Source organism: Sorex fumeus, unplaced genomic scaffold (assembly GCF_029834395.1).
Source record: "Sorex fumeus unplaced genomic scaffold, SorFum_2.1 ptg000007l, whole genome shotgun sequence".
NCBI classification, from domain to species: domain Eukaryota; kingdom Metazoa; phylum Chordata; class Mammalia; order Eulipotyphla; family Soricidae; genus Sorex; species Sorex fumeus.
Genome location: NW_026606064.1, coordinates 5,295,999 through 5,312,872, shown reverse-complemented (window position 1 = coordinate 5,312,872; position 16,874 = coordinate 5,295,999). Strand labels below are relative to the sequence as shown.

General features: G+C 37.1%; 2 protein-coding genes across 2 annotated transcripts; both read left to right on the top strand.

Moving 5' to 3' along the window:
* Nucleotides 1–582: 582 nt before the first annotated feature.
* LOC130042478 (olfactory receptor 5D13-like) lies at nt 583–1,988 on the top strand. The gene is made up of 2 exons (XM_056134677.1): nt 583–587; nt 1,046–1,988. The coding sequence occupies exons 1-2, from the start codon at nt 583–585 to the stop codon at nt 1,986–1,988; spliced, it is 948 nt and encodes a 315-aa protein (XP_055990652.1).
* A 13,311-nt stretch (nt 1,989–15,299) lies between these two features.
* LOC130042477 (olfactory receptor 5D13-like) lies at nt 15,300–16,371 on the top strand. Its single transcript, XM_056134664.1, has 2 exons — nt 15,300–15,313; nt 15,429–16,371. The coding sequence occupies exons 1-2, from the start codon at nt 15,300–15,302 to the stop codon at nt 16,369–16,371; spliced, it is 957 nt and encodes a 318-aa protein (XP_055990639.1).
* The last annotated feature ends 503 nt before the right edge of the window (nt 16,372–16,874 follow it).

Sequence of the window (16,874 nt, the reverse complement as noted above, 5' to 3'; positions counted from 1 at the left end):
AAACACAGTAACAATTGTCACAATGGAGACGTTACTGTTGCTCGCTTGAGCAAATCGATGAACAACAGGAGGACAGTGACAGTCATCAAAATATAATGCTCACATATTCATTTATTTGGGCTGGAGTGATAGCACAGAGGTGGCCAACACGGCCAAACTGAGTACCATTCCTCCGTTCCTCTCGGAGAGCCCAGCAAGCTATCGAGAGTATCTCTCCCACACAGCAAAGCCTGGCAAAGTACTCATGATGTATTTGATATGCCAAACACAGTAACAATTGTCACAATGGAGATGTTACTGGGCCCGCTTGAGCAAATTGATGAACAATGGAAGGACAGTGACAGTGACAGTGATTCATTTATTTACAAAATGTTATTATGTATTCTATTCTATTAAAGTGTATTCTATCTTAGCATGTATTTTTTGTGTTTTATCCCATTGTATTTTGATCTCAAGAATAATATTCTGATAAGGAAATGATAAATATAACATGATAATTTAAATAAATATATATAGTTACCAGTGAGTGAAATTGGTACTTGATGACTTGATATTGAAATAACTAAGAGTATTTTTCTGATCATGAGGTAAATAAGATTAACAGAGAGGTAAGCAACCCAAAGAATATCTAGAAGAACCCAGTAAATGTTCAGAGGAATGTCTATATATTACCGAAACACTGGTGGCCTTCAAGGCAGGAGACCTAATTGCTGTACTCATTTGACAAGTTATTGGTTATTTATGTGAAATAAAGTGTTTGTGAATATTGAGTCTGGTCATGTGAAATATGCAATGACCAGTTGTATTGTAGTTGTTTCTCAGCAACCTGTTCTAATTTATAGCTTAATCAATGTAAACAAACTTTGTATTTCTGGTCAATTAATAAAGTAATTAATTTTAGCTTTATGGAAAATAATGGTTGAAACCAAGTATTTTCCAATGACTATTCAAGGATTAAGAATCAATCATTATTTCCACATTTAACATCCCTATTCCAAATTTAGTTTCTTAGTTCTCTTAATAAAATTTTCTATTTTATTCACAGGTACCCGGCAAACCAGAGTGCTGAAGCCACATTCATTCTCTTGGGCTTTTCAGAATACCCAAAACTCCAGGTGCCTCTGTTCCTACTATTCTTAACCATCTATACAGTCAGTGTGGTGGGAAATCTAGGCATGATCTTGGTTATCAAGATCAATCCCAAACTCCACACACCCATGTACTATTTCCTCAGTCATTTATCCTTTATTGATTTTTGTAATTCTACAGTTGTTACACCCAAGCTTTTAGAAAACTTAGTTGTGGAAGACAGATCCATCACATTCCCAGAATGCATTGCTCAATTCATCTTTTTGTGTATATTTGTGGTGACAGAAACATATGTGTTGGCTGTGATGGCCTATGACCGGTTTGTGGCCATTTGTAATCCTTTGATCTACACAACTGCAATGTCCCAGAAGCTTTGTGCCATGTTGGTGGGTGCATCATACTTCTGTGGTATATTTTGTTGTGTCACCCTGGGCAGCTTCCTAATGAGATTATCTTTCAGGGGAAGAATTATCATTAACAACTTTCTTTGTGAATATAATGCCATCGTCTCTGTCTCCTATTCTGATCTCCATGTTACCCAAAAGGTCACATTTGCCTTTACTATTATCAATGAAGTAAGCAGCCTGATGATCATTCTTACATCCTATGCTTACATTTTTATCACAGTCATGAAGATGCCTTCTACAGGGGGGAGGAAGAAAGCCTTCTCGACTTGTGCCTCCCATCTCACTGCCATTACCATCTTACATGGGACCATCCTCTTTCTCTACTGTGTCCCTAACTCCAAAAATTCATGGCTCATTGTCAAGGTGGGCTGTGTCTTTTACATAGTGGTTATTCCAATGCTCAATCCACTGATCTACAGTCTTAGAAACAAAGAAGTGAAAGAAACAGTTAGGAAACTATTTCATATCAAATTATGCAGTGACAAAATGTAAAGCAAAATATGTGATTACTTCTCTAGAAAATAATTCTCTAGTTATAATTCTATAGTTATTCTATATGTAGTCCATCTTGAATATTATAAAATTTTAGGTGACATTCTATCACCTGTTTAATGTCTTTTTATGAAAATTGAATATTTCTTAGCTTCGTTCAAATTCTGAAATCATCTACATCTGAATTCAAGGGTGTAAAATTCTTTTATTTTGTGCTATGTATTTTCCATTTATCCCTCTTTTTTCTAAACCAATCTTAATACAAATACTTTATTTACTAAAAATTTTATTATTCATATTAATAGTGATAAATATCCTAGTTGTAAAATTAAGATCTTACTTAAAATTCACAACAGTAACATTTCTCCTTTAGCCTTTGTACCATGTGATATATTTTCAAATTTGTATTTGTATGTCCCCCTCCCGTTGATCATCGATTTGCTCGAGCGGGCCCAGTAACGTCTCCATTGGAGACTTTGTTGTTACTGTGTCTGGCATATCGAATACTCTCGGTAGCTTGCCGGGCTCTCCGAGAGGGGCGGAGGAATCGAACTCGGGTCGGCCATGTTGGCTGCATGCAAGGCAGCCGCGAATTTGAAATAAATTTATGTGGATCTCATATATAACATGAAGTGTCTTTATGATGAAGACATTTTCTCATTAATATAAAAATAGACCATATATACAGAGTGAAAATAATATCCTAAATATAGGCTGGAGCCATAGCACAGCGGGTAGGGCATTTGCCTTTCATGCAGCCAACATGACCGACCCTAGTTTGATTCCTCCGCCCCTCTCTGAGAGCCCAGCAAGCTACTGAGAGTATCTCACCCACACGGCAAAGCCTGACAAGCTACCCATGGTGTATTCAATATGCCAAACACAGTAACAAGTCTCACAATGTTAATGGGCCCGCTGAGCAAATCGATGAACAACGGAAGGAAAGTGATATACATATATAATATTCTATAGAAATAGGTGACCCATGGCTATTATTTGTTATCATCTTTTTAGTAATTGTTAGGCTTGGGCTGAAGTGATAGCACAGCAGGTAGGGCGTTTGCCTTGCGCTCAGCCAGCCTGGGCTGAGCTGGGTTCGATTCCTCTGCCCCTCTTGGAGAGCCTGGCAAGCTACCGAGAGTATCTCGCCCACACGGCAGAGCCTGGCAAGCTACCCGTGATGTATTCGATATGCCAGACACAGTAACAACAAAATCTCCAATGGAGACGTTACTGGGCCCGCTTGAACAAATTGACGGACAACGGGAGGGCCTTTACCTTTACCTTACCTTACATTAAGAAGCTATTTACTATGGAAAGGTATAATGAAAGAGGAATACAGGAGTCTTTCTAACCCTATTTTATATATATATATATTTGGGGGATTGAAACTGGGTTGGCCACCACATGCCAGCCAAGAGCACTACTACTTGTAGTATCACTTGAACTATATTTTAAGCATAGAATATTTTTAAAATTTTTAACTTAATTTTTTAACTTAAAAGCTATCACTTCTCTGATTTAATTATTTTAAAAGAAAATTTCAAGTATTTGAGTTATGGTGTTAAAAATATTGTATATCTTTGTTAAAATTTCGATTTGCTCGAGCGGGCCCAGTAACGTCTCCATTGGAGACTTTGTTGTTACTGTGTCTGGCATATCGAATACTCTCGGTAGCTTGCCGGGCTCTCCGAGAGGGGCGGAGGAATCGAACTCGGGTCGGCCATGTTGGCTGCGTGCAAGGCAGACGCCCTACCCGTTGTGGAGTATAGGTCACATCAGATATTTTTAAATAGGGTTATGTATAGATACATCTATTTTAACTAAAGTACAATAAGAAGAAAGAATATTACTATTATACCATAATTACTAATTACATTTTAGTACTAATAATCATATAAGGGTCTGTGTACTTAAATAAATATATCTTTCAAATTTGCAGATTTAATTATCTGGGAGTCACACTGTCACACTGTCCTCCCGTTGTTCATCAATTTGCTCAAGCAGGCCCAGTAACGTTGGCATATTAAATATGTTACAGGTAGCTTGCCAGGCTTTACCAGGTGGGCCAAGTGAGGCAGCGTTGAAGGCATTTCATGATGGTCTCTTCCTCCTGCACAGTTCAGGTGGCAGGTCATTTGTCATGTGTTCTCCACCTAAGTACACATAACTACTGCATTCAGAGACATTTGTTTGATTGAGGGCAAATTTGTTTTGTCAAACAAACAAAGGATAGTTTGTTTTTCATGAACATTGTCTTGGTGAGATTCAGTTGCAGTCTGACCTTTCCACACTCACGGTTGATGTCATCCAGCATTTGTGCTGCTTGGTTAATGCTCGGTGTTATTAGAATGATGTCAGCAGTGAAGCAGAGGTGGTGTTATCAACTGTCTACTTTCACTACCATTTCTTCCCATCTCAGTCATAGCATGATGTTCTCGAGGGTGTCATTGAAGAGTTTCGGTGGAATGGTATCATCCTGTTGAACCCCTCTCTTTATGTAGATGATCACTTTCTTGTAAAATGGCGAGATCCTGGTGGTGTATCCATATCCATAATACAGCTGATGGAGGATCCTGATGTACTGAGTTTGACCACCGTGTTTGGCTAGGGCTTCAAGAAATGCTTCAGTCTCAACAGAATCAAAGGCCTTCTTTAAATCAATGAACGTTAGACAGATCAACATCTTCAAGTCTCAAGAAACCTCAATAAGCTTGGTCACTGTTTGTATATTGTGGGTCGATCATGCTGAATCCTTTTGAAACCCTGCTTGCTTGCAAGACTGTACTTTGTCTACTTTTCTGACAATTCTATTCAGTATGACTCGAGTGAATAACTTGTAGACGATGGACAACAGGCAGATAGGATTGCTGATGTCCTGAATGTCTCCCTTCTTGTACAACAGGAACTACATGTAAAAACCTGTCAAATGAAACTCTTAGTCTTCTATTCCTGTTAGAGCTCTATTTGAGAACTCCCCACCCCAAGAAACTTCTAAAGGGAAAAGTGGTACTCAAAAAACAAAAAGAAAAATACACACAAAAACCCTATAAAAATTAAAATACAAAATTAGCAAACATTTCTCTGAGAAAGACTGATGAATGCTCAACAGGCATATTAAAATTACTCATCATTACATATTATTAGAAAAATACAATCGAAACAAAAATAATATAGACAGAAAGACCGCACCCATGGTGAAATATAAAGTAGCAAATTGGAGAATAACAACTAAGGATAGAAGATATAAGGACAGGAGGAACTGCCAATTGCTTGGAAGCCCATCTCATGTGCTGGGGGAAAAGCAGACAGGAAGGAGAAAAAACCACTAAATAAATGATGGTTGGAAGGATCAATTGGGATGTTAAGTTGCATGCTGAAAGTAGACTGTGGGAAAAATATAATGGTTGCATAGTGCCTATATTGCAACCATAACACCCAAAAGGAGGGAGAGAGTAAGAGGAAATGTGTCTCACAGAAGCAGGAGATGGGAAGGAGTGGCAGTGGCCTGAGGGACACTAGGAATATTTGTGGTAGAAAATAGGCACTGGTGGAGGGATGGGTATTCAAACATTGTTCAATTGAAATGAAATCATGAAAATTTGTAACTGTTTTTCAACAGTTTTAACATAACTGTTTTTCACTGTGACTCATTAAAGTAAAAAAATATCATATCAGAAGCAGACTGAAAGTAAAGGGGTAGGATTCAAGCGTCTTGTTTACATTGGTGCTGTAGAAAAGGGGTATAGCTATATATTTGAACCACAAAATGAATAACACTGGAAGCAAGAGATTCAAACTAGTACAACCAAATTAAAAATACTCCTGCCAAGGAGACAAATGGGGAGATGGGAAGGGTACCTAGGGACAGACACTGCTAAAGGGAAGTTGAGGCTGGCAGTGAGATTGGTGCTGGAACAGTGAATGCCTAAAAGTCAACACTGCATGACTTTATAAATCACAGTGCTTCAACACAATTTTTTTATAAAAAAAAAGAAAGTTTGCTCACCTCAAATACTAAATGAGAGATAACATGAAAAGTAATACAGGTACGAGAACTAATTATGTAACTTCATATCCAGTTATAGATTGATATATCTCTATGTAAGAACACACAATATAATTTCAGATAATTTTTATTTCTATTTTAGCTTCCAGATGCTTTTTCCTGGAAAGTTCTGTGCTTCACAGATATCTACATATGAAATAATTGACATTTAATTCAACATTTGACAAAAAGATTAATGAATATCATTTCAAGATGGAAATGTTTACTAGGATTAAGAAGAAGTTAATACTCCAAAAAATAAATCAACTATTATGTTAGATAATTGCTCTCTGTGGTATCTAGAGACATACTTGAGTGGTATTCTCTTGGGTTTGCATCATTAAGGTCCTGGTGGTATAAATATGTAACACCAATTATGGTTATTCTGTCAGCTCTTTTGTCTCCCATTGTTCTGCCATCATAGCAACTTCTTATATCCTTAAAGGGAAGATCTTATTTCTACCACTTGTACTGGAATACACTTATTATTCGTATTATATTTTTAGATTTACTATACTTACAGAAATAGATCTCAGCAAGAATTTTTCTTGTGTTCTTTCAATTTAACAAAGAAGCTTCCATATGATGGAGTCAAATTTTTCTACATTCAGGTGAGCCAATTCATTTCTTGTCGTGCTCCATTTTTCAAGCACCATCAAGTTTGAATAATCCTTGCATATAAAAATATAAACTGGTATCTAACTACCTTGTCACCTACCTAGATTTCTTCCATTTTTCTTTCTCTTTTATCTCATTTAGTATTATTATATGCTGATCTTTTTAAATAGAAAGTAATTTTAGTTTTCTTGATCTCAATACACTTATCCTTACGTTTATACACACAAGTAATTCTAATAAAAAAGGAGTTATATATATTCATATTTATTTTTCTCTGTGGTATATTATTTGTAATGTTTATCCTGCAAGGCTATGCTTTCACTCTCAATCCTGACCCTTATGATGGTTTTGCACTAACCCTAGAGAACAAATAGCAAAACCTGGAAAAATGCATTATTGATTCAATAAAAATACATTTTTTTCTTATTGATAGAATTTGCACACAATATTGTTCCATAAATTTTTTAAAGTGCTGGGACTGGAGCGATAGCACAGTAGGTAGGGAGGGTGTTTGCCTTGCACATGGTGGAGCCAATTTCAATTCCAAGCATCCAATATGGTCCCCTGAGCACCTCCAGGAGTAATTCCTGAGTGCATGAACCAGGAGTAACCCCTGTGCATTGCCGGGTCTGACCCAAAAAATATTTTTAAAGTAATTTTGGAAAATAAAATTACATATGGTGTAACTGTTGCAGAATCAAATGAGTTAGCAAAATAATAATTGATAAGTAAATTGGTCAGAGATACTTTAATTATACTTTTATTATATGTATATAAATACTCATGTTTGTGTATGAAATTTAAAATATTTGTATGGCAACTGATTTGAAATTACACAGGGTTTAATTTCAATTAATAATCAGGACTATATAATTTTTATAGAACTCTAGGTTAGAATAACTTTTCTTCTGCTTAGAGCAGTATTAAATCTCAGTAAATATATGAAACCTGGCTTTCCGAAAAAAAAAATGATTGTAATAAAGAGAAAAATACTAGAAAAAAAGACAGTGATGAGACATCATGCAAAATTTGTAGAATTTGATCTGACTAATCTCAAATATCCAAATGACAATCAATTAGAGGAGCAGATGATTTATTTTCATAATTGCAGGATATTTTTTATTAGTGAAACACCATGAGGTACAGTTAAAGACTTACAAATTTTTTTCCTTGGGTTTTAGTTATACAAGATCAAGTACCCATCCATCCACGAGTGCCCATCCTCCACCACCACGGGTCCCAGCTTCCCTCCTAACTCCCATGTCCCCATCCCACCCTGCCTCTGTGTCAGGGCATTCCCTTTTGTTCTCTCTCTCCTTTTGGGTCCTCTGGTCTGCAAGAGACGCATTGAGTGGCAATCATGTTTGGTCTATAGTCTACTTTCAGCATGCTTCTCCCATCCTGGGACGATCCTCCCAACACCCTTTATTTGGTGCTCCATTCTCTATCTGAGCTTTCTTTTCCCCTAGCATAAGTGGCCGGCCTCCAAATCATGGAACAAAATTCCTGGTACTAATCTCGGCCACTCCTGGGTGTTAGTCTCCCATTTTGTTTCTTTATGTTCCCCAGATGAATGCAATCTTTCTGCGTCTATCCCGTTCTTTCTGACTCATTTCACTTAACATGATACTTTCCATGTAGTACCAGTTGTATGTAAAATTCGTGACTTCATCTTTTCTAACAGATACATAATACTCCATTATGTAAATGTACCAGAGTTTCTTTAAACTGACATCTGTTCTTGGGCACTCAGGTTTTTTTCAGACTCTGGCTATTGTAAAGAGTGCTACAATGAACAAACAAGTGCAGATTTCACATCGACTATACTTTTTTGCCTCACTGGGATATATTCCCAGGAGTGGTATTGCTGGGTCAAATGGGAGATCAAAGTCTAATTTTTTGAGAATTGTCCATACTAGTTTCCAAAAGGGTTGGACCAGTCGGCCTTCCCACCAGCAGTGAAGGAGGGTCCCTTTCTTGCCACATTCGTGCCAGCATCGGTTGCTTTTGTTCTTTTGGATGTGGGCCAGTCTCTGTGGTGGGAAATGATATCTCATTGTTGTTTTGTTCTGCATCTCCCTGATGATTGGTGATGTAGAGCATTTTCTCATGTGCCTTTTTCCCATTCAGATTTCTTCTTTGAGAAAGTTTCTGTTCATTTCCTAGTCCCATTTTTTTGATGGGGCTGGGTGTTTTCTTCTGGTGGAGTTCAACTAGTAACTTATATATCCTTGTTATCAACCCCTTGACGGATGTGTATTTGGCGAATATCCTTTCCCATTCTGTAGACTGTCTTTGTATTTCGGTCACTGTTTCTTTTGAGATAGGGAAGCTTCTTAGTTTAAGATAGTCCCATTTGTCTATTTCTGTTTTCACTTGCTTGGCCAATGGCATGCCATCTTTGAAGACACCATTAGCTTCAATATCATGGAGGGTTTTGCCAACTTTGTCTTCAATGAACTTTATGGATTCTGGTCTGATGTTGAGGTCATAAATCCATTTTGATCTTACTTTTGTGCATTGGGGGTTGAGCAGAGATCTGAGCCTATTCTTTTGCATGCAGCCCTCCAGTTTGGCCAGAATAATTTATTAAAGAGGCTCTCCCTGCTCCACTTCACTTTTCTTGTCCCTTTATCGAAGATTAGATGATCATATGCTTGGGAGGAGATGTCAGTATATTCAACTTTGTTCCATTGATCTACAGTTCTGCCTTTGTTACAGTACCATGCTGTTTTAATCATTACTGCTTTGTAGTAGAGCTTGAAGTTAGGGATGTTGATTCCTCCCATTTTCTTTTTCCCAAGAATTGCTTTAGCTATTCGTGAGGCCTTATTGTTCCATATAAATTTCAGGAGTGTTTGCTCCATTTCTTTGAAGAATATCATGGGTATTCTTATAGGAATCACATTGAATTTGTACAGTGCTTTGGGAACTATTGCCATTTTGACAATGTTAATTCTCCCCATGCATGAGCAGGAGATATTTTTCTATTTCCTCGTGTCCTCATTTTTTCCTGAAGTAGTGTTTTGTAGCTTTCTTTGTACAGGTCCTTTACTTTCTTAGTTAAGCTGATTCCTAGGTATATGATTTTCTGGGGCACAATTGTGAATGGGATTGTTTTCTTCATGTCACTTTCTTCTCTTTCACAATTTGCGTATAGGAAAGCCATGGATTTTGGGGTATTCATTTTATAGCCTGCCACTTTACCCTACAAGCCTATTGTTTCTAGGAGTTTCTTGGTAGAGGTTTTAGGGTTCTCTAGGTATAGTATCATATCATCTGTGAATAGTGAGACCTTGGTTTCTTCCATCCCTACCTGGATGCCCTTAATATCTTTTTCTTACCTAATAGCTATTGCAAGTACTTCCAGTAATATGTTGAACAGTAATGGAGAGAGTGGGCATCCTTGTCTCATCCCTGATCCCCTGATCTTAGGGTGAAGGCTCTCAGTTTTTCCCCATTGAGGATGATGTTTGCTGTAGGCTTGTGGTAGATGGCTTTAAATATATTGAGGAAAGTCCCCTCTATCCCCATTTTGGAGAGGGTTTTTATCATAAATGGGTGCTGGATCTTGTCAAATGCTTTCTCTGCATCTATTGATATGATCATATGATTTTTATCTTTTCTTTTGTTGATATGGTGGATTATGTTGATTGATTTCTGAATGTTAAACCATCCTTGCATCCCCGGGATGAATCTCATTTGGTCATGGTGTATGACCTTTTTGATGAGTTGCTGAATTCTATTTGCTAGTATTTTGTTGAGAATCTTCGCATCCGTGTTCATCAGGGATATCGGCCTGTAGTTTTCTTTTCTCGTGGTGTCTTTGTTTCCTTTAGGTATTAGAGAAATATGGGCTTCATAGAAACTATTTGGGAGAGTTTCTGTTTTTTTTCAATTTTCTGGAAAAGCTTGAGAAGAACTGGCAGTAGGTTCTCTTTAAATGTTTGGAAAAATTCGCTAGTGAATCCATCTGGACCTGGGCTTTTGTTTTTGGGAAGACTTTTGATTACAGTTTCAATTGCCTTGATGTGAATAGGTCTATTCAGGTACCCTGTATCTTCTTGATTCAGCTTTGGGAGATGATAGGAATCCAGGAATTTATCCATTACTTCTAGGTTCTCTTGTTTCGTGGCATACAGACTTTCAAAGTAGTCTCTGATGATCGTTTGAATTTCTTTGGTTTCTGTTGTGATATACCCATTCTTATTTCTGATTTGATTTATTAGGGTTCTCTCTCTGTTTCTTTGTGAGTATTGCTAGTGGTTTATCTATCTTATCCATTTTCTTGAAGAACCAGCTCTTGGTTTTATTGATCTTTTGGATTGTTTCTTTGGTTTCCATGTCGTTGATTTCTGCTCTAAGTTTTAAGATCTCATTCCTTCTGCCCAATTTGGGCTCTTTCTGTTGTTTCTCTTCTAAGATCTTGAGCTGTGAAGTCAAGTTGTTTGTGTGCATCCTTTCTTCTGTCCTGAGATATTTTTGCAGAGCTATAAATTTTGCCCTTAAAACTGCTTTCGCTGCATCCCAAATGTTCTGGTAGCTCGTGTCTTCATTCTGACTTGTTTCCAAGTATCTTTTGATTTCATCCTTGACTTCCTTCCTGATACACTCTTTGTTCAGCATTGATTTGTTTAATTTTCAGGTGTTTGATTTGGTTCTCCATGTCTGTGTATGATTCACTCCTATTCTCAGTGCATTATGGTCTGAAAAGATGTTTGATACTATTTCTATCTTCCTGATTCTATTTAGGTATGTTTTGTGGCCTAGCACATGGTCTATTTTGGAAAATGTTCCGTGTGCACTGGAGAAGAATGTGTATTCTTTCTTTTTGGGGTGTAAAGCCCTGTATAGGTCTATAAGCCCTTTCTCTTCTATTTCTTCTTTCAACGCCAATGTTTCCTTGATGAGTTTTATTATTGTTGATCTATCCAGAGGAGATAAGGCGATGTTGAAATCTCCAGCTACTATTGTGTTGCTAGCAATGTCCTCCTTAAAATCTGTTAGCAGATGTTTTAAATATTTAGCTGTTCCCTCATTAGGTGTGTATATATTTAAGAGTGTGATTTCTTCCTGTTATATGCATCCCTTGATGAAGAGAAAATAGCCTTCACTGTCCCTTCTTATATTTTTCAATGCGAAATTAATGCTGTCGGATACTAGTATGGCCACCTCAGCTTTTTTGAGGGAGCTGTCTCCTTGCAGAATTGTTTTCCATCCTTTGACTTTGAGTCTGTGTTTGCTCTGGCTGTTGAAATGGGTTTCTTGTAGGCAGCAGAATGTTGGATTCTGTGCCACTCTGTGTCTCTTAATTGATGAATTTAGACGGTTGACATTGAGAGAGATTATTGTTATGGGGTTTTGTGTCATCCTTCTTTGAGGGTCTGTTGTGGTTGTAGGGTTTGTCTTGTCGTATAGTAGAGCCCTAGCCTTTGTTTTAGGTTTGGTTTTGAATCAATGAAGTTCCTGAGCTGATGTTTGTCTAGAAATTAGTGTACCGTTCCTTTTCTTTTGAGTGAGAATTTAGATGGATAGAGTATTCTTGGTGAAGCATTTATTTCAGTGAGTTTTTTCACTATACCTCGCCACTGCCTTTGGGCTTGGAAGGTTTCCTCTGATAAATCTGCTGTGAATCTAAGGGGTGCTCCTTTGTATGTGATTTCCTTCTTTGCCCTTGCTGCTTGCAGTATTGTATCTCTATCGGCAGCATCAATCATTCAACCTATGATATGTTTTAAAGTGTTTTTGTTAGGGTCTCTTTTAGCTGGTACCCTTCGGTCTCCTTGAACCTGAAAGGCTGCATTGTGGAGCTCTGGGAATTTTTCAGCAATAATTTGTTTGACCGTGTTTTTTTCTGTTGGGATTGTTTGTCTGAGCTTCCGGTAGTCCAATGATTCTAATGTTGTTCCTCTTGGAATCATTTCCTAGGACTCTGATTCGTTCTTGAGCTATTTTGAGGGCCCTTGCCACTGTTTGTTGTTGCCTGTTGGCTTGGTGCAGCTGATCTTCCAGCTCACTGATTCTCTCTTCTGCTGCTTCTGCTGTGGTCATTCTATTGTTGAGAGAAGAGAGTGAGTTTTTCATTTCATCTATGGAATCTTTTAATCGCGACATTCCTGCTCTCATTTCTTTGCATAATTTGTCAATTTTTTCTGTCATGTTACTGGATATCTGTCTGACTGGTTCATTGAGGTGATTGAACATCTTCATGAATTTGTATCTGAATTCTATGTCAGAGAGGTCCCATAGGTGTGCGGTATCAACAGAGAATTCTGCATTCTTTTTGTTGTCCTCCCGATGTGGTGGGGATTTGCGTTGTTTTTTCATATTGCTGTGTAGGTTGGGGACTAGGTTCCTTAGGGACTAGGTTTCTTATTAGGCTAAACTACCTGAGACCTCTTGAGCGTTCAGCCCCTGAAAAAAGACCATACCCACCTCTACAGAAAACACGCCCACTGGTGAAGAGGCCACGCCCCCAAGAGAACCTGGGTTTGGGATTAGATCAGCACTGCATGAGGAGTGAAGAGAGGAAGGCGGGTGCTCAGAGCTTCTTTTCTCCAGGTGTCTGGGAAGATTCCTGGGGTCCCGCAGGGAGAGATCCAAGTCCCAGGTTCAAGTACCCGTGTGTGAACTGACCTGGGTTTGGGAAGAGATCAGGAAGGCAGGCGCTCAGAGCTGCTTTTGTCCAGGCCTCTGGGAAGACACCTGGGTCCTGCAGGGCCATAATGGGAGGCTTAAAAGATTTACTCTTCAAACTCTGAGCCTCCAGGACAAGCAAGCCAACTTTTTCTTTGATGAGTTCACAAAGTAAAGAACAGGATCAAAGGGAGCAAACAATCAACAAACTGAGGGCAAAGAAAATGTAATCAGCAAACAATCTGGGAACCAACAGAAAGAATCTTGAAGGGAGGGTGGCACTTGCCTTATTGGAAATTTTTGAGAGTGGTCTAACCCACATCTTCTATGTTCAGGTTCTGAGAAGTTGTAGAAATCACTTCTGCATCTTGTAACCCATTTTCCAACCACACGAGAACCAGGGCATTGATAAAAATTTCCAATATATTTTTAACCCAATATATAACAACTTTTTGTAATTCAGGAATCATTTGTCCCATAAGGTTTTAGATAGATTTGTTGTGAAGCATGATTCAACACATTGCAATTTACAACAAAATTCAGAGTTAACCGATAGACTTACTTCCTTAAATTTGTTCATTTTAGCATAAGACTTCCCTCCTATTCATGCATTCATTAATGATGACTTGTGGGTCATGAACTCATTCCAATGTGCTGGGGAGGTTTCTTTAACCTCAGGATTCATAGATACAATTAACCAGCTAATACTTAACTAAATCTTGATACTCTCTACTTGGAGCTACTCTACTCTAATCAGAGTCCATAGGTTTACATCTCAGCCCTCTAGGACACAGCATCATCATCACCACTTCACCAGCCAGTTACAAATTCATACTGTTACTCAAACTTTGCAAACACTGAACACAGGGGAGAGAGGATTTTTAGGACACAATTTTGGTGCTAATTAAGTTCTTTTGGTATATATGAGAACTCCAGCTTTGCGTAATGTAATTCTCTTGCTTATTTTTAAGGAATATACCGCCAAAGAATTCTCAGATGGTAAAAGTATAAGAGAGAAAATGTTCAGTTTTTTCACCTTAAACAGATGACAATATTTTCCTTGCATTTCCTCTTATTTACCAACAGAGAAGTCTCCAAATCACATCACTTGAAATTTTATGAAGACTTCATTCCAAGTTTGCAGAATAAAATTGTTGACTCTTGTCAGTTTATTCAACCTCCAGCTCCTCTCTCACTCTCAGTAATTCCTGGTGTGATAGAAAGTTCCAGCAATCATATCATAGGATCAGTATCCTCAAATAGAGTCCCAATTTACATGTGGTTTCCAAAATCATATCATATATATGTGAAAATATTGTTTTATTTTTATTATTCTTTAGAAAATTTTGAAAATTTAAGTGTAAGTTCCCCCCCAAAAAGGAGAAATCAAATTATGTATGTCATCAAAATATAATGTTCACATATTCATTTATTCACAAAATGTTATTGAGCATATATTCTATCTTAGTGTGTTCTATCTTAGCATGTATTCTTTGTGTTGTGTTGTATCATATTTTGATGCCAAGAAAAATATATTAATAAGGAAATGACAAATATGACATGACAATTTAATTATATATGTATGAATATATATAGTTACTAGTGAGTGAAATTGGCACATTTGATGACTTGGTAGTGACATAATTAAGATTATTTTTCTGAACATGAAGAACAAGTCAAAGGTAAATAAGATTGACAGAGAGGAAAGAAACCCAGAGAATGTCTAGAAAAACCCAGAAAATTTTTAGAGGAATATCTATATATTCACTGAAAACTTGAGGCTTGCTAGGCAGGAGATGTCATCGCTGTACTCCTGTAACAAGATATCAGTTATTTTTGTGAAATAACGTGTTTGTAAATATTGAGCATTGTTACTTGAAATATACAAAGACCAGTTGTATTGCAGTTGTTTCTCACTAACCTGTTCTAATTTATAGCTAATTCAATGTACACAAACTTTACATTTATAGTCAATTAAGAAAGTAATTAATTTTGCTTTATGGGCAATAATGGGTGAAACCAAGTATTTTCCATTGACTATTCAAGGATTAAGAGCCCATCACTATTTTCACATTTAACATCACTATTCCAAATTTAGTTTCTTAGTTCTCTTAAAAACTTTTCTATTTTGTTCACAGGTACCTGGAAAACCAGAGTGCTGAAGCCACATTCATTCTCTTGGGCTTTTCAGAATACCCAAAACTCCAGGTGCCTCTGTTCCTACTATTCTTAACCATCTATACAGTCAGTGTGGTAGGAAATCTAGGCATGATCTTGGTTATCAAGATTAATCCCAAACTCCACACCCCCATGTACTATTTTCTCCGTCATTTGTCCTTTATTGATTTTTGTAACTCTACAATTGTTACACCCAAGCTTTTAGAAAACTTAGTTGTGGAAGACAAATCTATCACTTTCCCTGAATGCATTATTCAATTCATCTTTATATGTATATTTGTGGGAGCAGAACTGTACTTATTAGCTGTGATGGCCTATGACCGATTTGTGGCTGTTTGTAATCCTTTGAACTACACAACTGCAATGTCCCAGAAGCTTTGCGCCATGTTGGTGGGTGCATCATACTCTTATGCTACATTTTGCTCTGTTACCCTGACCAGCTTCCTAATGAGATTATCTTTCAGAGGAAGAAATATCATTAATAATTTTGTGTGTGAATATAGTGCCATAGCCTCTGTCTCCTATTCTGATCTCCACGTTCCCCAAAAGGTCACATTTGCCTTTAGTATTATCAATGAAGTAGGCACCCTGATCATTATTCTTACTTCTTATGCTTACATTTTTATCACAATCATGAAGATGCCTTCTACAGGGGGGAGGAAGAAAGCCTTCTCCACTTGTGCCTCCCATCTCACTGCTATTACCATCTTCCATGGGACCATCTTCCTTCTCTACTGTGTTCCTAACTCCAAAAATTCATGGCTGATAGTCAAGGTGGGCTGTGTCTTTTACATAGTGGTTATCCCTATGCTCAACCCACTGATCTACAGTCTTAGGAACAAAGTTGTGAAAGAAACTGTTAGGAAATTATTTCATATCAAATTAAACAATGATAAAATGTAAAGCAAAATATGTCATTACTTCTCTAGAAACTATTGTTATAGTTATTTTATATCATGTCCATCTTGAATATTATATTTTAGGTGACATTCTATCACATGTCTAATGTCTTGTTATGAAAATTGAAAATGTTTTGGTGTCGTTCTGATTCTGAAATCATCCAATCTCAATTCAAGGGTGTAAAATTCTTTTATTTTGCTCTAGAAGTTTCTCATTTCTCCTTCTTTTTTTCTAAAATTATCCTAATACAAAAATTTGATTTACCATAAATAACATTATTCATATTAATAGTGATAAAGGTCCTAGTTGTAAAACTAAAATAGCAATTAAAATTTACAATGATAAAATTTTTCCTTTAGCATCTATGCCATGTGATATCCTTTCAGATTTCTATTTAAGAATTTGAAATTAATTTATTTGCATCTCATATAGAAAATGAACAGTTCTTATAATGAAGACATTTACTCAATAATATAAAAGTAGACTCTATATAAAGGATGCTCAGG